At 45.0% G+C, this 21,259-nt stretch overlaps 1 protein-coding gene across 9 annotated transcripts in view; it reads left to right on the forward strand.

Annotated features, from left to right (window-relative positions):
* GREB1L (GREB1 like retinoic acid receptor coactivator) overlaps positions 1-21,259 on the forward strand; it is a 269,293-nt gene that overhangs the window by 232,572 nt on the left and 15,462 nt on the right. For 6 of the 9 annotated variants that reach the window (XM_072828988.1, XM_072828987.1, XM_072828985.1 and 3 more), the window contains 11 exons: positions 2,860-3,431; positions 3,554-3,656; positions 6,400-6,555; positions 6,842-6,981; positions 9,237-9,398; positions 9,548-9,755; positions 14,430-14,595; positions 15,524-15,751; positions 16,660-16,801; positions 17,558-17,758; positions 20,165-20,303. In XM_072828988.1, the coding sequence (XP_072685089.1) occupies positions 2,860-3,431; positions 3,554-3,656; positions 6,400-6,555; positions 6,842-6,981; positions 9,237-9,398; positions 9,548-9,755; positions 14,430-14,595; positions 15,524-15,751; positions 16,660-16,801; positions 17,558-17,758; positions 20,165-20,303 (2,217 nt within the window). Of the gene's footprint in view, positions 1-2,859; positions 3,432-3,553; positions 3,657-6,399; positions 6,556-6,841; positions 6,982-7,730; positions 9,428-9,547; positions 9,756-14,429; positions 14,596-15,523; positions 15,752-16,659; positions 16,802-17,557; positions 17,759-20,164; positions 20,304-21,259 lie in introns of those variants that run through there. The other 3 variants (XM_072828991.1, XM_072828989.1, XM_072828993.1) reach the window with 3 other exon arrangements.

Genomic DNA, 21,259 nt, shown 5'->3' on the forward strand with positions numbered 1-21,259 from the left:
ACCATTTTCTCTAGTCTTTTTCACCCTTAATCGCCCATGGATACTATACATCTGATATTTACACAAACGCCTTCTTTTGCTTCTAGATCCGAAAGCTGTAAGTTCGTGCTCATTGGCTTAGCACCTGGCATGGTATTTACTAGTCTGAATGAATAAATAAGTGAACAACTTTTATAAGCAGTTAATGGCAAGTGTTGTAGACCGAAGGCTACGTGGGGCCACTGGCTGTGCGGACCCACCAGGCAGCTCGCCAGTGCCCCTCCTAGAGAGTTGCTGTACGGCTTCTGGCAGTGCCTGGCACGAACTACCTTCTGATTATAGTACAGCAAATGCAGCACTGTTTCCATTTCTTTTCTGATTAGGAAAGTAATAAAATTGAACATAGAAAACTTGGAGAAATGTAACAAAGGATAGAGAAGAGGTTAAAAATTAAAACCCCCAGGAGTAGCCCAGGTGGCCCAGGGTTTTTTTTTTTTAATTTTTTTAATAAAATAATTTTTATTGGTGTTCAATTTACCAACATACAGAATAACACCCAGTGCTCATCCCGTCAAGTGTCCCCCTCAGTGCCCATCACCCACTCACCCCCACCCCCCGCCCTCCTCCCCTAGTTCGTTTCCCAGAGTTAGGAGTCCTTATGCTCTGTCTCCCCCTCTGACACCTCCCACACACTCCTTCTCCCCTCCCCCACACTCCCCTTCACCATCACCTATATTCCCCAAATGAATGAGAACATACACTGTCCGTCCCTCTCTGATTGACCCACTTCACTCAGCACAACACCCTCCAGTTCCATCCACGTTGAAGCAAATGGTGGGTATTTGTCGTTTCTAATGGCTGAGGAATATTCCATTGTATACATAGACCACATCTTCTTTATCCATTCATCTTTCGATGGACATCGAGGCTCCTTCCACAGTTTGGCTATTGTGGACATTGCTGCTATAAACATCGGGGTGCAGGTGTCCCGGCGTTTCACTGCATCTGAATCATTGGGGTAAATCCCCAACAGTGCAATTGCTGGGTCGTAGGGCAGGGCCACCTTCGGCCCAGGGCGTGATCCTGGAGATCCAGGATCGAGTCCCGTGTCGGGCTCCCTGCATGGAGCCTGCTTCTCCCTCTGCCTGTGTCTCTGCCTCTCTCTCTCTCTCTCTCTCTGTTTCTCATGAATAAATAAATTAAATCTTTAAAAAAATTTAAAACCTCCAGGTGTGCCTGTGTGGCCCAGTTGAGCATCTGCCTTCATCTCAGAGTCCTAGGATGGAGCCCCGAGTCCAGAGTGGTTGGGCTCCCCACTCAGCAAGGAGTCTGCTTCTCCCTCTTTCTCTGCCCCTTCCCTTTGCTTATGTACTCTTCATGCTCTCTCTTTCTCTCTGTCAAATAAATAAATAAAATCTTAAAAAAAAAAAAAAAAAACAACCCTAGGGTACCTAGCTGGCTCAGTCAGTAGAGCCAGCTCCCCTCTTGTCTTCATAATACAGACATGCAGACACACATACAATTTCAGGTCAAAAGCAGCACTAGTGTGTCTGTCCACCCTGGCAGCTGCTGTTGGATGGCTGTGGGAATCAAAGAGGCTGTCGTCTCTGGGGATGATAGGGACTATCTTGATGGGGACCCTCAGCCTGGAAGAACATGAGGAGTGTTCTACTGGATGTGCTTAGCTGCTGGCCAGGGGTCAAGGGTTCTACCTTCTTTCACCCCATCACTCCAGGCTCCCCAGTTGTTTCTCAGAGACCAGTTCAGAATAAAGGCAAGAGGCGTAAGGGACAGTAAAGAGAAACAGAAGGGAAGGGGAACTATCTTATCTGGAAGTTTCTGGATATTGTTGTCAGTGAGGGAGAGGCAAGGGGGTGTTTATCTCCTTCCTGGGGCTTTTTAATCAGAACCCCTCCCTTTCCCTGCCCTTCCAGAGCTGCTCCATAAGGCTCACAGAGCCTGGGCTTTGCTCTGATTAACTGGCACACAGGTTAACGGCTGGCCTTCTGCTGCTTAGAGTTTCCCTCCCTCCGAGAACAACCTGACCTGCCTGTGCTCCCACCACGGAGCACACATCCCTCAGCCTTGGGCTGCCTCTCAGGGTCCTTGGGGAAGCTCACTGCCCAAAGTATGCAGGCTCTAAAGCTTAGGGCTGTGAGGAGAAAGGCAGGCTCTCATACAAGATGGAAGGGCGCCCAAGTCGGATGAGCAAGTGCAGTAACTTGGTAGCAACAACCTGCAGTTACTGACTCTTCCTCTGGGAACTCCTGAGGTTGGGATTTGACCCACATGCCTGGGAGTGAGCATCATTCTGAGCCCAGAGGTGGCCTTCAGTCCTGAACATATGAGCTTTTAGTTTGTCCATGAACCGAAGAGTGGCTGACCTGTCCGAGAGGAAAACCTATTTGAAAAGAATTGGCCAAATGCACAGGGATCTCTGGACAAAGCAAGACCTCACTGAGCATAGATGATGCCTTACAGCCTCTTTCGCATGGTGACGTTCCCCACTCTGGTTTGGGCACCCGTGGCAGTGGCTACAGCCTGGGGAACCTCTCCAGGCCCAGAAGTGTGAGACTCTCGGGCCCCACGAGGAGGCAGGTGTCCTGGAACAGGACTTGAACGTGGAGCCTGCGTGGGTCAGGTCCTGGAATAGCTCCGAAGGCAGATCCAAATGAGGGCCGAGGAGAGGTTAATAACTTACTATGCACGAAGACTGGGGAAGGATTTAGGGAAGGAGCGCGAGGCCGCCCTGAGCACCGGGCCCAGGGAAGGCGGCGGGAAGCAGGCGGGATCTGGAGAGGAGAGGCGGCCGGGCCAGCACCGGGAGGGAGCCAGAAGGAGCAACCAGCCGCGCTGATGGCTGTGCCCGGCCTCTTTCAGGCTCCATCATGGAGAACGGGGTGAGCTCCTCGAGCACGGCCGACAAGTCCCAGAAGCTGTCCCTGACGCCCGGCTTCCAGAGCCCGGCCAACAGCGTGGGGCTGGACGAAGGGGTGTCCGCGGGCACAGCGGGCGCCGGGGAGACGCTGAAGCAGGAGTGCGACTCCCTGGGCCCGCAGCTGGCCAGCAGCTCCACCTCCAAGCCGCCGCCGCCGTCGTCGGGCGCCCGCGCGCTGCCGTGGCCGGGACAGGCGCCCCGCGGCTGCCGGGGCCTGCACGCCGCCCTGCCGCCCGTCGTGATCCTGTCCAAGGCGGCCTACAGCCTGCTGGGCGCGCCGCGGGGAGGCAAGCCGCCCGCGTCCTCCTCGCTGCTGCCGCACGCCGACGTGGCCTGGGTGAGCGCCCTGCGGCCGCTGCTGCACAAGGACATGAGCAGCGAGGAGCAGTCCCTCTACTACCGGCAGTGGACCTCGGCCCGGCAGCACCACGCCGACTTCAGCAACCAGCCCGACCCCGCCTCGGGCGCGCGCACCTGCCACCCCCGGCGGCTGCTGCTCACCGGCCCCCCCCAGGTAGGCCGCCCCCCCACCCCCGGCCCCGAGCCGCGAGCCTCTCGGGGGCAGAGACCCCGGAGCCCAGGTGTGAAACCTCGTCTCTCTTCCCCCCCCTCCCCAATTAAAAATCCTTCCAACAGGTGGGAAAGACCGGCTCCTATTTACAGTTCCTTAGGATCCTCTTCCGCATGCTCATCAGGCTCCTGGAGGTGGATGTGTATGATGAGGGGGAGATCAACACGGGTGAGTCCTGAACCCGGCGCGGGCAGGGATGGGAGACGCCGCCGGGCTTTCCGCGGTGCCGGGCGTGCGGGGCTACCCCGAGGCCAGGGCGCGCTGTGGCCGCTCGTCTTCCGCTTGTGGGCCTCCCCTCGCCGTGCCCCGCGGGACGCAGGGCGAAGAGGCCTCTTCCAAAGCCCTAGTGGGGGCACTGGTTGCTTAGACGGGCGGCGTTCTGCTTAGGGTCCCGGGGGTGTTTGACACTCGCCGGTTTCCCAGAGGGAGGAGCTTCTGTTTTAACCGCGGGCTCTGAGCGAAGGTCTGTGGGTCACTATCCTGAAATCAGAACCTTGTGCGGACCCGAAACCTAGCGCCACAGGCAAACCCCTTCACGTCCGCAGTAAGACCAGGAGCTACTGCTTCACAGGCCCGTGGGTGCTGGCTTTTAGGAGGATCATCTCCCATTCCTCCCCTGGATCCCCCTTCCCAGCCCTTGCCCCCAGCGGTCACCTGTGGGAAGGTCCAGCAGAGCCGGAGAGTGAGCAGGGATCGGCCTGCACCAGCTCTGTAGCTAAGGGCGGCGGCGCCTCCAAACTGCGGCTTCACGTCGTGGAGCAGTGGCCGGAGCTGGAGGGGACGGGGTGGGGCAGCAGAGGTCATCGGGTGGAAGCTCTTCCCAGCCGCTCAGAGAGGAGGAGTCTGGAAAACGGAAAGGCTTTGGCATCTTCTGTCAGACTGGCCCTCGGATCTCCTCCCACTTGCTTGACCTAAAGAGTTGGACCTACTCTGGGACACGCCCAAGGGACTAGTTGGGTTCAGAGCAAGACTGGGCAAAATCAGCCACATTTAATCATCTTATCACTTTCAGCCCCATTTCCACTCCTTGCCAGCTCATATTCATGATCACACACACACACAATCCCATCTTCCCATTGCCTCTTCTTGTTGGTGTCCCCAGCCTGAGCTGCACCAGACACCCAGGCCCACCACACAGGGGACCCAGAGCTCTAAGTTGGCCTTGAAACACTCAGGGCTGCCTGGAGGAGGCTGGAACCAAGAGCTGGGGCAAAGGCAGAGCTGGACAGACTAGGGATGAGGGACCTGTCACCTCACCAACCTTCCCGCAAAGCCCCTGGGTTCAAGAGAATGGCACCTTTAATTTTCTCCTCAGATCCCGCTGCACTGCTCTTGGGCTTTACTCGCTGTGTGAGAACCTTCACAAGTGTGACAGGCAAACCTGGCCTGTGTAGTGACAAGTCCTATTACTTTGGCTCTATTCCTTCTACCTGGTTTTAGTGCAGATGAACATGATGGTGCTCTGGAGAGACATGACAGTATTAAAAAAAAAAAAAAAAAAAAAAAAAAAAAAAAAACTAGGGCAGCCCTGGTGGCACAGCGGTTTGGCGCCGCGTGCAGCCTGGGGTGTGATCCTGGAGACCCAGGATCGAGTCCCACGTCGGGCTCCCTGCATGGAAGCCCGTCTCCCTGTGTCTCTGCCTCTCTCTGTCTATGAATAAATAAATAAATAAAATCTTTAAAAAAAAACTAGAATAAACTTTGGGTTTTATTTTTTAAAGATTTTATTTAAGAGAGTGTGAGCACCAGCAGCAGGGGTTGGGGGGACAGAGGGAGAAGACAACTCCTCACTGAGCAGGGAGCCTGGACTATGACCTGAGCTGAAGGCAGATGCTCAACCACTGAGCCACCCAGGTGCCCCAAGCTTTGGGTATTTTTTTATTTTTTTATTCATGAGAGACCTAGAGAGGGAGGCAGAGACATAGGCAAAGGAGAGTCAGGCTTCCCGCAGGGAGCCTGATGTGAGACTTGATCCCAGGACCCCGGGACCATGACCTGAGCCAAAAACTCAACCACTGAGCCACCTAGGTGCCCCAAATTTATATTTTATTTATATTTATTTATATTTTTAAAAAGAGTTTTATAGTAGCTGTACTTGTAATCTTTAGGCTTTTTTTTAAGCTTTTCTCTTTCTCCCTTGGAAAGTTGTCTTAAGCTTTTGGATCTTATGAATTTTATCAGTATCAATAAATATTCTCTATTGGACACCCACCATGAGCCTGCCACTAAGCACTTTCAACGGAATCCTTACAATAACCCAGGGTCCCTGGAGGCTGATGGCAGTACCTGCAGGTGTAAAGTAGTGAGGGGCAGCCTGGATTCAGACCTAGGGCTACTGCAAATTGGAGCCACTTAAGCAGCTTTAAATGCCGTGATAGGTGTCTGGGTACTAAAGGAGATTGTGGGGGTGGTGGCCTAAGCACAGGGATTTTTTTTTTTACAAGCTCCTAGGTGATTCTCATGCAGCAGACACTGGGAATCTTGCTCAATGCATCCCTAAAATCTCTTAGGCTGTCAGTATCATAAAACCCTGCAGCTAAAACTGTGAAGAATTTAGGTCACCCAAAACTAAATAAGCTTTTTTTTTTTTTTTTTTCTAAATAAGCTTTTAAGGTGATTTGGGCAGCTGGGATGGGAGACTAGTTGATCTAGTCTAGACAGCGGGAGGGGGCTGTCGACCAGATGCGTAGAGGTTAACGTTGGGGCCAGGGGGTCCCTCCCAGCGTGGGCCTGCAGGGATAATTCTGGGGGCCCCTCTGCCCTGGGACATGGGAGATCATTTTTCAGAAATGCCTTTGTCCACCCATCTGGGATTCATGTTTCATAAAACCTCTCGCGCTGACACCTGGGAGGGAGGCTGGGAGGCCAGCCAGTGTACCTGCTCTGCGCACTTTCTTTCTTTTTGCCCCAGATCACAGCGAAAGCAGTGAAGTCAGCCAGTCAGAGGGGGAGCCCTGGCCAGACATCGAGAGCTTCAGTAAAATGCCCTTTGACGTCAGTGTGCACGATCCCAAGTACAGTTTGATGAGCCTGGTGTATACAGAGAAGCTGGCAGGAGTCAAACAAGGTCAGTGCAAACAGAGCGAGGTGGGTCTCTCTGAAGGTCGAGGTCGAGGGGCAGCTACATCGAGGCAGGAAGCGTGGGGCAGTTTCATGGTGAGAGAGTTTAAAGGATGCTCCTCTCTACTTTTCTCTTCTCACACATGTATTTATCACCTGTTACTTTTCATACCTGACTTTCAGGGCATAAATTTACAGAATCCATGGAAGAGCCTTTCGGGGAGTGGGGGACTTTCTGGAGTAGGGGCTCCATGCATAACATGGCAAGGTTTTTTTTGCCCCTTTATACGCAGAAGCAATAAAGGATTCCAAAGCCGAGGAGCCCAGGAAACGAGGAACCATGTCCATGATGCTGACCAAGTATGCGGCCTACAACACTTTCCACCACTGCGAGCAGTGCCACCAGTACATGGACTTCACCTCTGCTGCCCAGGTGTGGCCCCCTTGTCCTTGCCTGTTACCCAACATGGATTTTCTTATAAGATGTTAAAAATTAGGCTCCCGATTTCAGGCCCTAGATAGAGGCGACCTGATTTATGAGATGGAGCCAGTCATTGGTGAGCAAAATGTGTGAAGCAATTAATTAAAATGACTTCTTAGCTTATTCGGACTGTGGGCAGGAGGAGGAGAAGGAAGAGAAAGAACCTTGAATTTTTGTGTCTGAAGTCACTTCAAAGTGGTTACATATGTCATGTTTAGGTTAGCCATTGTGATCCTGAAAAAAAACTAGATATTATGGTATATTTGGTGAAAGGATCTCCCCCCACCACCACCACTGCCTTTGTGTTGTTGACAAAAATGGTGCCCCTTGTCTAACAAATCCATAGGATGTGTGCCCTTTGAACCGTGAACAGGTCTGCTGATTTGCCAGGACTGAGTCCTCTTCTTACTCCAGTGCGGAGTGGTTTCGATCCATAGGCATAAAGAGGAGTCAAGAGTCAATATTGATCTTTTATTTAGAGAGATGTGAGAGGTAGGAACACAGAAGGTGAGCCAATACCCCACAGTCTTTGGTTTCTTTCCGGCCAGAGCATCTGTAAACACAAAAGGTGAGGAAGGGAGCAAATGACAGGAATCCAGAGCCTATGTGGGGAATAAGTTCTATGTGGCTTTCTCCCACGTTAGCGTCTTGATTTTTATGACTTGATTCTGAACACCTAGAACAACTCTTCCTTCCTGTAGGACATGCTGATTGGACTTCCCCCCACCCCAAACTTGCTTTCTGCTCTGGAGGACCAGGTCTTCACCCTTTTCCCACAAGGCGCTAGAAGGAATATACTGAAAAACTGGATTGGTCATCCTGCTCTTCTAATACAAGTTACTTTTCTTTGTCCCATTTGTTTTCTTGATGTTCCTGAAAATTTTGGGTGGGTAGTTTATAATCCACTCACAATGCTTTACAAAATATAAGAAGATATTATATATTGGTCTATATATTTATAGACCAAGTCCCTGGTCTATAAATCATAAGATTTTAGAAAACATAAAAAATCCTGTTTATATAGTTTCTATGATTGTAATCATAGAATGTAATATAAGTAATCTCACACTTGTGCACAAGCAGAATGAACTAGAATTTAAGGGAAGAATAACAATACTATTTTCCTATGAAATGTAATATTTAGGTTAAAACTATTGGGAAATCTACCTGAATTTTAGCTGCTGCTGAAAATTGATGCTATCCTTTCAATAAAGCCAAATACTATCTGTACTATAAAGCACATAAAGACTTTTATATAATTATTCACTGAGCTGGGTTACTGAGAGAGCATGTGAACTCCATTATTTTTTTAAAGATGTACTTATTTTCGGCGGGGGGGGGGGGGGGGGCAGAGGGAGTGGAAGGCACAGAATCCCAAGCAGGCTCCATGCTGAACACAGAGCCCTAATGGGGCTCCATCCCACAACTCTGAGATAATGACCTGAAACAAACAAAACACTTAACCAACTGAGCCACCCAGCACCCCGAGCATGTGAACTTCATTGCAAAAAGAATTTACTTTTTTTTTTTTTCAAGCTCTACACCCAACTTGGGGCTTGAACTCGTGGCTCCAAAAATCAACTCACATGCTCTACTGACTGAGCCAGCCAGGTACTCCAACTTTCTGGCAGTTTTAAAAATAAGTTAGATTTATATTTGGTTTCAATAAGTTAAATGGTCTTTTCCTGGAAAAGTTCTAGGCTAAGTGGCTGTTCAAACTTCTTCAGCTTCTACTATAACCAGGAAAGGTGGGGCCACAGAGGCATTTTAGCGATGTTGGCCGTAATATTTTACTTAGAAAAATGATATTCACTTAGCCTGATCCATTTAGATGGGAGTAATTTCCCCCCTATAACTGGGCACCTTTGAAAATGTTCAGAGAGCAGGACATCTCATAGGGATATTTAACCTCTGCGTAAGATTGAGCAGTAGTGGTTCTAAGAACATGAGGAACCCAAAGACAGTGCAAGCAACAGAAACTTCTCTACCCGCAGAGAAGCTATGTAGGGGCAAGATGCTTGGCTCTCAGGTCAGTGGTGGCTACTAAAGGATGAAGTGTTTGCCTTTCCAACTCTTTTGACGTTATAGGCACAGCCTGGTCTGGTGGCATGTGCATGTTCAGGTTAGTTTGCTTACCTCAAAAACAACCTTAACAGGTGGTCTAGAAGTTCACTTACATCCCCTTCCTTTCTTCTTTACAAATACAGATGTCTGACTCCACCCTTCATGCATTCACATTCTCTTCCTCTATGCTGGGAGAGGAGGTGCAGCTCTATTTCATCATTCCCAAATCCAAAGAGAGTCATTTTGTCTTCAGCAAGCAGGGCAAACACCTGGAGAGCATGCGGCTGCCGCTGGTTTCAGACAAGGTGGGTGACAGTGTCTGGGTGCTAATGCTGCTTTCAGACTGATGGGCCCAAGGTACTAGATCAGGTTCTCTAAACTTCTCAAATCTAAGGGTTTTAATTTCCCTTTTTGGTCTCTGGTTCTTTTCTTTTCTTTTCTTTTTCCCTTTCAGCAGAATTTGAATGCAGTCAAGAGCCCTATTTTCACTCCTTCCAGTGGTCGCCATGAGCATGGACTCCTAAACCTTTTTCACGCCATGGAGGGCATCAGCCACTTGCATCTTCTGGTGGTCAAAGAATATGAGATGCCACTGTACCGCAAGTACTGGCCCAACCACATCATGCTGGTGCTTCCTGGCATGTTCAATAACGCAGGCGTGGGTAAGGGGCCCCTGGGACGCAGGGAGGGGTGGAGAGAGATAGTGAACTCCATTTTCCAGACATGAGACTGTCAAAGGTTCTCCTGCCTCTGAAGTCTTGTCCTCCTGACCAAAGGACTTTTGGTGGTTCTTTAAATTTGAGTTTTCCTTTTCCTTATCTGCAGTTTTTCAGAATTGCTAACTTCTGAGGGCTAGTGACTGAAAAAGTCCTTGGTGTAGAGTGCCCGGGCAGGGTTTCGGGTTCCTCCCAGTGTTCCGGGGCTGCACCCACCACAGCAGGAATGGAACAGTGAGAAGGAAGGGAGCCAGCGGTTCACTGTGCTCGGGAGGGACATGGAGGTGTGCCCAAGGCCTTGCTAATCATTTTAAAGGCACACGTCAAGTTCCAAGGGGGTTGGTTCTGTACAACCAGAAATTGGAAGCATCATTACGGCCTATGGCGGTCTTCTTAAAAGCGCCTGGAAGAAGTCTTTCCTGCCTTTCTCCATGGAGATTAAGAGCAATGGGCCCTTGAGTCAGGAAAGGGGCACATGGTTATCTGAGCACGTGACAGAGCTGTGGGAGGCAGGGAACCTCCAGTTGGATTCAGAGGTGTGTCTGGGCACTTCCTGCATGGTGGCTCTTCCCCATCTGCTCCTGTGGGTGTCTGACCCCGTGCGGTCCCGGAAGGGCTGAAGATAAAAGCTGCTAATTGACACATTAGAGGGCCCAGAACCAGAGCAAATGCAGATGAGACCTAAGTAGTTTCTCTCAATCTACACTCCTCCTCTCCAGGGCCTCCCCTTTCCTCCCCACCCCCTACTCTGTCTATCCCTCTGCTGATATGTCCATCTCTCTCCCTTCCTTCCATTTAAAGTGTCTTCTCTTCTTGTTCTCCCTTCCCTTTCTTTTCATGTCCTTAAACTTTAGCCTTAATAAGGGATAAAAATTCGTTCAAAAACTGGTTTTGAATACAGTTTTCCATGTTTATCACTTTATGTCAAGTGAATTAAGGTTTTTACATATTTCTGGTTCTCTGTCCTCTCCAAAACCACATATCCCCAAACTAACTCAAGTATTTTTCCATGTGATTATGATCCTCAAATTACCCCCTTCTGTGCCTTACCGATCCTGAGGTGAATTTCCTCATCACAGATCTGACTAGATTTGCTGCCAGTTTTGTCATTTTGTAATAATTTGAGGAGAAACTAACATATATGAAAATGAAATACATGCAAATTATTTATTTGCAAAAAAACAGAACATCAAATTTACCATCTTAGCCATTTTTAAGTGTACAGTTCAGTAGCATTCAACATATTCACATTGTTTTGCAACTAATCTCCAGAACTCTCTTCATTTCGCAAAACTGAAACTCCACATCATTGAAGACTAACCCCTTCTATCCCCCTTTGGCTGGCAAGGACCGTTCTTTCTGTCTCTCTGAATTTGACTACTTGAGGTACCTTGTGTGAGCTTGATCATACAGTATTTGTCCTTTTGTGCCTGGCTTATTTCACTAAGCAAAATGTTCTTAAGGTTCATCTACGTCATGCATGGTCAGAATTTCCTTCCTAATTTTAAGGCTGAGTAATATTACACATTTTCTTTATCCATTCATCCACTGATGGGACACTTGTGAATAATGCTATGAACACAGATGTACAAGTATCTCCTCAAGAACCCAGATTTCAATTCTTTTGAGTATATACTCAGAAGTGGAATTGCTGAATCATTTGGTAATTCTGTTTTTATTTTTTTGAGGAACTGACATACTGTTTTCCATAACGGCTGTATCATTTTACATTCCTACCAACAACGCAAAATGTTTTTTCACATCCTTAGCAATAAATATTTTCTGATTTTTGTCTGTCTTGAGTTTGGGGAAAATTTTTTGTTTGCTTATTTTTTGATAGTAGCCATCCTAATGCACAGGAGATGCTATCTTCCTGTGATTTGATTTGCATTTCCCTAATGATTAGTGATGTTGAGCATTTTGTCATGTGCTTCTTGGCCATTTGTAGATTTACTTTAGACAGTCTATTCAGTCCTTTCCCTGTTTAGTTTTGTTGTTGTTGACTTATGGAAGTTCTTTATATATTCTCGATCTTATACTTCTAATGATTTGAAAATGTTTTCTCTCATTCTTTGCTCAGAAATTTGAGATTTTGATGCAGTCCAGTTTTTTTCTTGTTGGCTGTACTCTTGGTGTCCTGTCCAACACATCTTTGCTACATACAACAGCAAGTTTTTTGTCTGTTTTCTTCTAAGTTTTATGGTTTTAGCTCTTGCATTTAGATCTTTGATCCATTTTAGTTTTAGGTAGTGTAAGGTAAAGATCCAGCCTCATTCTTTTGCATGTGAATATCCAGGTTTTCTAATACCATCTGTTGAAGAAACTGTCAAAAATCATTTGACCATACAGGCCCTTAGGGCTGGGCCAAAACCACAAGGGCATACTGATGGGCTCTGTACTCTTATCCCACTGTATGAGTTTTGATAACTGTCATTTTATGGTAGGTTTTGAAATCAGCCAGCTGTGAGACCTCCCAATTTTGTTCTTTTTCAAGGTTGCTTTGGCTATTAAGGGTCCCTTAAGATTCCACATGAATTTAAGGATGGATTTTTTTTTAATTTATGCACACATGCATATCATTAAGATCTTGGGGATTGCATTAAATCTGAAGATCACTTTGAGTAATATTGACATCTCAACAATATTGCATCTTCCAATCTATGAATATGGACGTCTTTCCATTTACTTGTATCATCTTTATCTTCTTTCAGCAATGTTTTGTACTTTTTCACGTACAGGTCTTTCATATATATGATTAAACGTTTATTCCTAAGCATTTTATTCTTTTTGATGCAACTGTAAATGGAATGGTTTTAATTTTTCCTTTTAGATTATTGTTAGTGTATAGAGACACAACTGATTTTTTTAGTTTTGTATCTGCAACTTTGGCAAATTCACTTTTATTATTTCTAACAGTTTGTGTGTGATATTTATGGCTTTCTACATACATATAAGGACATGCTGCCTACAGATAATTTTACTTCTTCCTTTCCAACCTGAGTGCCTTATTTCTTTTTCTTGCATAATCACTCTGGCTAAGTTTTCCAGTACTGTATTAAACAGAAATGGTAATGGTAGGCATCCTTGTCTTGTTCTTAGATGAAAAGCTTTCAGTCTTTTACCATTACAGTGTTAGTTGTGGGCCTCTCATATTTTGAGAATACAAAGTATTATACACATACTCTTGGAAGGTAGATTTCCCTAAATCCCTAATAGTACCCCTGATCTGCTCAAACTGCTCTTCTGGTTCCTCCATAGATTTAATAATTTTATCCTCTTCATTTCATTACGTACATTTCGTTTCATTTTTGGATGGCCCACTCGTAAAATTTGGTTGTGATAATGATTATCTGTTTTTTTTTAAATCCTAATTCTAGTGTAGTTAACATATGGAATTATATTTATCTTAGGTGTACAATATAGTGATTCAACAATTCCATATATTACTCAGTGCTCATCAAGATAAGTGCATTCTTAATTCCCTTCACCTATTTCACCCAATCTCCACCTCCCTTTCCCTGTAACCATCTGTTTGTTCTCTTTAGTTAAGTCTATTTTTTGGTTTGTCTTTTTTTTCTTCCTTCCTTCATTCATTTTGTTTCTTAAATTCTACCTACAAGTATGGTATTTGTCTTTCTCTGACTGGCTTATTGGACTTAGGCTACTTCCACAATTTGACTATTATAAATAATGCTAAGTGTCCATCAATAGATGAAAAAGATACTATATATATATACACACACACACCCACACACACCAGAATATGGTTCAGTCATAAAAAGAATGAAATCTTGCCATTTGCAACAACATGAATGGATCTGATGATCAACATCTTAATAATCTCTAAAACCTTGTACTTACCACATATTAGGCACTGTCCTGAGCACCATACAACAATCCTGTGAAGTGGACATTATCATGTCTTCTTACAACTGGAGAAGCCAAGGCATAGGGGAGTTTACTTTTTGTCACACAGCTAGAAAGTGGTAGAATCAGGATTTAAATGTAGGCAGCTTGGCTCTGGTCTTTTACCATATCATACTGCCTCTTGCAAAAAAGCCATCCAGGAAAAGGATGCCGGTTTCCAGAATCTTCTTCAAAGAAGACATTGCTGTTAATCTCCTAAAAGTATCTTAAAGCAGGGGGTACGTTAGTATAAGCAGCACGTCCACGTACTGCCACCCTGGCTACTTCCTACAGCAGGACAGGCAAGTGGCTGCTTCGAAGACTGAGAACATGTCTTATCATGACTGCAAAAGGAACTAACCAGTAATAAGTGTTTCCCTGATGTGGTATCCTTTGTCCCATCAGAGAAACTGGATTCTTGCAGTACCCCTCAAAGTGTAGTTCATGAATCATCTGCATCATCAAAGACTGCTCTAGTTTGTGGCCCTTCATCAGACCCATCATGGGTTCCAGGAATCAGCATTTTAAACAGACTGCTTCAGTGGTTCTCATTTTTACTCGTTTGAGAACACTGCTCTGAACAACTGGTTGTCCCTCCCACCCTGCATGGTCACGTGAATAGGCATGCCTGTGTAAAGAATGTGAGCAGCTGTCTGGGGGCTTTGGGTCAAGCCAGAGTGAAGACTGTACAGCTGTGGTTATGCTGCCTTCCAGGTGCTGCCAGGTTTCTCATTAAGGAGCTGTCCTATCACAATCTGGAACTGGAGAGGAACCGCCTGGAAGAACTGGGAGTTAAGCGCCAGTGTGTCTGGCCTTTCATCGTTGTGATGGACGACTCCTGTGTTCTGTGGAACATTCACAGTGTTCAAGATCAGAGCAGGTAGTGGGACTTGCCAACCAGTTCTAGGGGAGTATGACCAATGCTCTAAGGGAGATCTTTTCCGTGGCTACAGTTATGCATGGAAGTAAATGAGAGAGGAATAACTTTCCAGAGCAAAACAATTATCCAGGAGACTACCTTCACTAGCACCCTTTTTAAAATTTAGATATTCAGTGTGCCATTAATTCCTGTACTATTTCTGCATCGTGGCTTAGTCTTGCTATAAAGTCTGTTGTAAGGCACTAGAAACTCCACTGGCTTCTGAATCAGACCTGCTTTTTTTACCCCAGCTCTACTTTGTAACTACCTGGATGAAAAGGGAAATTTATTTCATCTCTGTCTCAGTTCTGTCACCTTTAAGATTAGGGTTGGACCAACATCAGTGGTTCTCCTTTCTGGGGCAGTGAACAGGGTCCGAGGACCAGGGGATGCTAAACCTGAGAAGTCTTATGCAATACATGGCCCCAAAATACTAGTAGTGTCCCTACTGAAACACTTCCAGCTCACCCACTGTGTCTGTTTCCGCTTGTGGATATGAAGCCAGTGATGTTTTCAAATAGGCCTTTATTATGCCATAATCACCACACTGGGAGGTATATCCATGTGTTTTCAACCTCTGGCTCCCTCTTTGGGAACGCCCTGTTCGTTATTCATTTTGAGATGGGCAGGCTTTCTCTGCCTGAATGTGGTGAGCCCCATCTCTGGTGATGCAGTTCCTGCATCCTGAAGGGCAGCTTGCTGAAGTAGCAGTGATAGGCAGCATGAAAACTAGGCTTGACATTCTTTTCTATTCCAGGCTAATATAAAGTAAACCAGCTAAATCCGTCCTTTACAGATACTGAAACTGTATAGTAGCGTTAGCCCTTCATAAAAGACCCTCTCTTCAGTAATACTGACCTCTTATTTAAACTAACTTGATATTTCATAGCCAGCCCATGGAAGCAGGAGTTTCCAGTAAGAATGTGTCCTTGAAGAGTGTCTTGCAGCATATTGAAGCAACACCAAAAATCATCCACTATGCAATCCTGGGCATACAGAAATGGAGCAGCAAGCTGACTTCTCAGAGCCTAAAAGCCCCATTTTCTAGGTGCCATGTGCATGACTTTATTCTCCTTAACATAGACCTGACTCAGAATGTGCAGTATGACTTTAACAGGTAAGTCAGGCCTCCTGGAGGCAAGTAAGCCTGCCATCTACTGATTGCTTCTGCCCTGACCCCTATAATGTGTCTATTCCTCTGATTCTGGTCTTTGAAAAACTATCTCTTTTTTTATGGAAAAGGAGGGAGAGTGGGTATCACAAGCCCCAAAGTGCCCCTTTATAATTCCTTAAACGGACCCAGACCCTTAAAATAATAGAAATTACAACACAACATACTTAGAAAACATATTTTAGCTATCCCATCATTCAACAAGAACTAAAACCCAGACAAAAACTATTACGTCGACACAAACAGCGTGTGGACCCATAAGCCACTGAAGGTGAACTCTTTCATCCTCAGAATTCAGAAGTTAACCCCTTTCCCTGAATGTTAGTAAATTCCAGAGATCTAGATCCTTTAGGGCGAAGCCAGCAGGTAGGAATGAGCAGGCTAGCCCTGGTCTTGCCTCCTGAATAAATAACATCCCCATCCTAGAAAATCCGAGATGGCCAAGCAAGTAATGTCAGGACCATAAAGTCTGTCTTATTGTCAACCCCTAACCCTGTAGTCATTAGAATATCCTGTAGCTATTTCACGTCTTTTAAATTTGGCAGATGTTTCATCCTGTTTGCAGCCAGGATTTTAACACTGGGAGCACCTCTGCATTCGGGTCCCACAAGTATATAGACTATGCAGTCCTGTTTCAGTTCAGGAACACCTAAGGCCCCTTGGAATATCTGCAGCCAAAGCCATCTCACTTTCTCCTTCTTTTAATGACTGTAATGCCCAACTCAGGGGATTCATAGGCCAGTGTTAAGAGGGCCAGCTCTGGGAGAAGGAAAGGTTGATTCTATGTGAGTCTGTCTCCTAACAGCTGTTGTGTGTATGGTAGTCAGAGACCTATCCTTGTGATTATGATTTAGGTATTTCTGTGAAGATGTTGACTTTAACCTGAGAACAAATAGTAGTGGGCTGCTCATCTGCCGCTTTAATAACTTCAGTCTCATGAAGAAACATGTTCAGGTTGGAGGGCAAAGGGACTTTATCATTAAACCAAAGATCATGGTAAGTTTGCAAGCTTGATTCTACTGTTGAGAGGAAGACAATTTCTTACTAATACCCGTTATCTGTTATTAGGCATTAAGCACTTATCACTTGACTGGAAAGGGAAGTAACACAAGGGAGTCAGTTCTTAATGCCAAGTTTGCAGTCTCATTCCCCTGAGGATTCATCCAGAGCAAAACTTAAGATTTGAAAAGTCAACAGATCTACCTTTCTTTAGAGGCTTACCAATTCCATCATATCTTAACATTTTCACATCCTGTAATACATGAGAAATTAAGATGCTTGTCTGGTCCTTTGCTAGATTTTTTTTTTCTTTTTAAAGAAAGTAATACTAATCAATACCTGTTAAGAGATTTACTGGTATCTAATCATTTATAACATGTGAATTCCCAGTGGAGCTTAGAAACCTCGCTTTGCTTTTGTTTTTTGGATCTGGTGGGATGGGATGTAAGACGTCTGTATTCAGCAGCACTGTGAAAGGTTTCCTGACGGTCCTCACAACGTTGCTAAATGCAGTAACTTTCAAAGAGGCCTACATTTCATTTTCTCCTGCCCTTGTCATGTGTTAGGTTAGATCCCACCTATTCCCAAGGTGAAAAACCTGAGAACCTAAGAATGACAGACTGACATTTGAGTCTTGCCCCTGTCACTGTGCTGCTATTATTTGGGAACAGTTAGTATGCAGTGAGGTTTTTCCTTGCCCATTTCACCCAGTGACAGCCATGATTCCCATGATAATCTCGGCTTTGATTTCAGGTGTCTGAGAGTTTAGCACCCATCTTGCCCCTTCAGTATGTCTGTGCTCCCGACAGTGAACACACACTGCTGGCAGCCCCTGCACAGTTTCTCCTGGAGAAATTCCTTCAGCACGCATCCTACAAACTCTTCCCCAAAGCCATCCATAACTTCAAGAGTCCTGTGTTGGCCATTGACTGCTACCTTAACATTGGACCAGAGGTAAAGGGAAGAGGGCTAGTACTGGGCTTTTTTCTTACCCACTTCCAATCATTTCTTTCCCATTTTAGCTCCCATTTGAAAGCTTAAATGGAGACAAAAAAAGGGCCTGTGACATACTGCAAAGGCTCACACAAGATGTGATGGCAACTGTCCCTCCCCACACCTATTTCAACTCTCCAGTTAGCCAATAAATACACAAAGCTTAGCTGAGAATTCAGTTCCACCTAGAAGCCTACCTCCTATGACCTTGGACAGTAGTAGTTGCTTGCTGTCCCAAAATGTATCAGGCCATATTATAGTCACGTGATGTTTCTTCACAAGACACAGTTCTTGAGGCACACAGTGTCCTAGCCACTGTTTTAAGCAAAAGAGGAGCTCAGTGATTCCTGAACAATTTAGGGGATCACAGGAGACTTTTATGGCTGTCACGTCACCACTTCCCATTCCTCGATTTCTTTTCCATTGTTTTCTATTTTTCATTCTTTCTCTTGTCTGTCTCAAAATTCTCCATCAGTTGTTTTTTAAGATTTTACTTATTTATTCATGAGAGACACAGAGAAAAGCAGAGACATAGAGGGAGAAGCAGGCCCCATGCAGGAAGCCCAATGTGGGACTCAATCCCAGGATCACGCCCTGAGCCAAAGGCAGACACTCAACTGCTGAGCCACCCAGGCGTCGCTCAGGTGTTTTTTTGTTTTTAATTGCTACTTATACCTTTAAGCTCCTGACTACTGGTGGCCTTTGGAACTTTAAGGGCTTCTGGCACTAAGCTTTCCCCTATAATTATTAGAATTGTTTTAAAAATATTTCATTCTATTCCTTAACACATAATATCCTCTTTATAAAGAATTTTTTCCTCCTAGGCTTTTTTTCCTTCTTGTGTTTTGACATACACAGTCTTGGCAGACTGAAATCCAACAGTATTCAATACTGGCAACTGATTTTTTTCTTTTTTTTTTAAGATTTTTTTTCTTTATTTGACAAAAAGCAGAGCAAGTGAGCGAGAACATGAGTGGGGGCGGGGAAGGGCAGAGGGAGAAGCAGGCTCCCCACTGAGCAAGGAGCCAGTGAAGGGCTCAATAGCACCCCAGGATCATGACATGAGCTAAAAGCAGAGATTAACTGATTAACCTACTGAGTCACCCTAGGACCTCCTGGAAACTGATTTTTAATTCAAACAGTATAAACACTTTACACTCTCCTTCTTAGGAAATTTCAGTAATCTACACTGTGGGTTGGACCATGAAATGTAGAATTTTAGAGGTAGAAGGAACCTTAAAAACCATCAAGTATAATGGTGCTTTTTATGGTATCTCTGTAAGGTATGTGTCTAACTCAGGCTTCCAAACTCCTCTACCCCAGGGTCCAGAGCTCTAGATAGAGGTAGTAATAGTAGTAGTAGTAAGACTGTGTTGTCTAATAGCAGCTAACTAACACTCACTGAATACCTACTAAGCAGTTTACAGTATTTATCCACAAGACAGGCCTATGAAACAGGTACTACTGTTATTTCTTCAGACAGGGAAATGGAGATATGATAAAAGGAAGGAAGCTGCTCAATGTCATCTACTAGCTAGTAAGCAGAGGAACCAGTTATTTGGACCCAAGTGGCCAGGTCCACACATTAAGCCATTTCACTGTTCTCAAGGTCTCCCAACTATCTTCTCTCCCTGTGAGAGAGATTGGTTGGGCACCATTGGTTAAGTGGCTTCCTTTGGCTCAAGTCACGATCTAAAGGTTCTGGGATTAAGCCCTGTGTCAAGCTCTCTGCTCAGGAGGAAATCTGCTTCTCCCTCTCCCCCTGCTCACACTCTCTTGTGTGTATGCAAATAAGATATTTTAAAAAATAATAATTAAAAATAAATAAAAATCATGCACTGCTGGGGGCACTCAGATGGCTCAGTCAGTTAGGTGTCCAACTCTTGATCTCAGCTCAGGTCTTGATCTCAAGGTTCTGATTTCAAGCCTGGCATTAGGCTCTACCTACTGAAAATCATATACTGCTTGAAGCTTCTGTCTGAAAATTTAAGTGTATCTAAATGAAAAGCTGATTATTGATAAGAATTAAAAAATCTTATTCTAAACATTTAATCTTGTCTGCCTTTGTGGAAGGCAGTTTTTCATTTTATAAAGATGTTTAGGTGGAGAGGCCTGTTTTGTTTCTTACTACTAATTCTCTCTTAACTGTCCTTTATTAAGAGAAACAAGATTTAAGTAGGTTAAAATTTGGCACACTAAGAGGTGCAGAGTTTAAATAACCAACCTATTAAGGTTTCAATAAAAAATTTATGTCCTTTACCTTACCCTGAAACAGCTAAAGAGGAAGGTACTGGCTCACTCAGCTGAAGTACTGATGTTTTGCTTGCTTTTTGACATACCCATGCTATGTCTGCTTGATAATTCCAGGTGGCCATATGCTACGTCAGCTCCAGACCCCACTCCAGCAATGTCAGCTGTGAAGGGGTGTTTTTCAGTGGACTTCTCTTGTACCTCTGTGACTCTTTTGTAGGTGCTGATCTTCTGAAGAAATTTAATTTTCTCAAAGGTAAATCAAACTTAGTGTCTTTTGCTTGTGAATGCCATTGTTTCCTGAGACAAAATAGGGCGGTCAAACATATAAAAAAGCACTTTAACAATGGTTTCTGCCAGTAAATTGAATACCTTGCTTTTAAACCAGGGCCAGGATTTCCTTAATTGGGGCAGGGGCAGAATCAAGTTGTTGTTTTACCAAGACAAAATGCAGATAAATAGTCAGAAATGTGACCACATTAAATTTGTTCTTCCCACTATTAATGTAAGAAAGGAATGATGCAATGTAAGGAGAAATAATTCTTCTCAAATAACCTAATTTCAATAAAAACAGGTTAATGAATTGTGATTCTGGTCTAGAAGGTAAAGTCGCTTCAGCAGGTATGCACTAAGAACAAATTGCAAAGTAAGCATCACAAATAATCATGACAAGATGACCTCTGAGGCCAGTGAAGAAAGTAAGATTCAGAATATCATGGACAGGCCACTATGGAAAACAGTATAAAATTTCCTCAAAAACTAAAGATAGGATTAATCATATGATCTAGTACTGGGATTTACCCAAAGAAAACAAAACAATTAATTCAAAAGATATATGCACCATAACATTCACTGCAGCATTATTTTCGATAGCAACCGAAGTGTCCCTCCATACATGCATAAGGAAGATGTATCTATTATACAATGGACTAACTCAGCCATAAAAAAGAGATCTTGCCATTTGCAGTAGCATGAATGGGCCTAGAGGGCATATAATCCTAAGTAAAGTAAGTCAGAGAAAGACAAATACCATAGGATTTCTCTTATACGTAGAATTTAAGAATAGATGCTACTGTGTATTTATATGTGCATAAAATCCACCTGGAACAGTGTGTTGTGTGTGGGGGGGGGGGGGCGGGGGGTTGCCTCCCAGGGGACATTGGCAGTAGCAGGAGACATTTTAGGTTGCCACACTGGAGGGTGTTGCTGGCA

This window comes from Canis lupus, chromosome 6 (genome assembly GCF_048164855.1).
Source record: "Canis lupus baileyi chromosome 6, mCanLup2.hap1, whole genome shotgun sequence".
In the NCBI taxonomy this organism is placed as follows: Eukaryota; Metazoa; Chordata; class Mammalia; order Carnivora; family Canidae; genus Canis; species Canis lupus.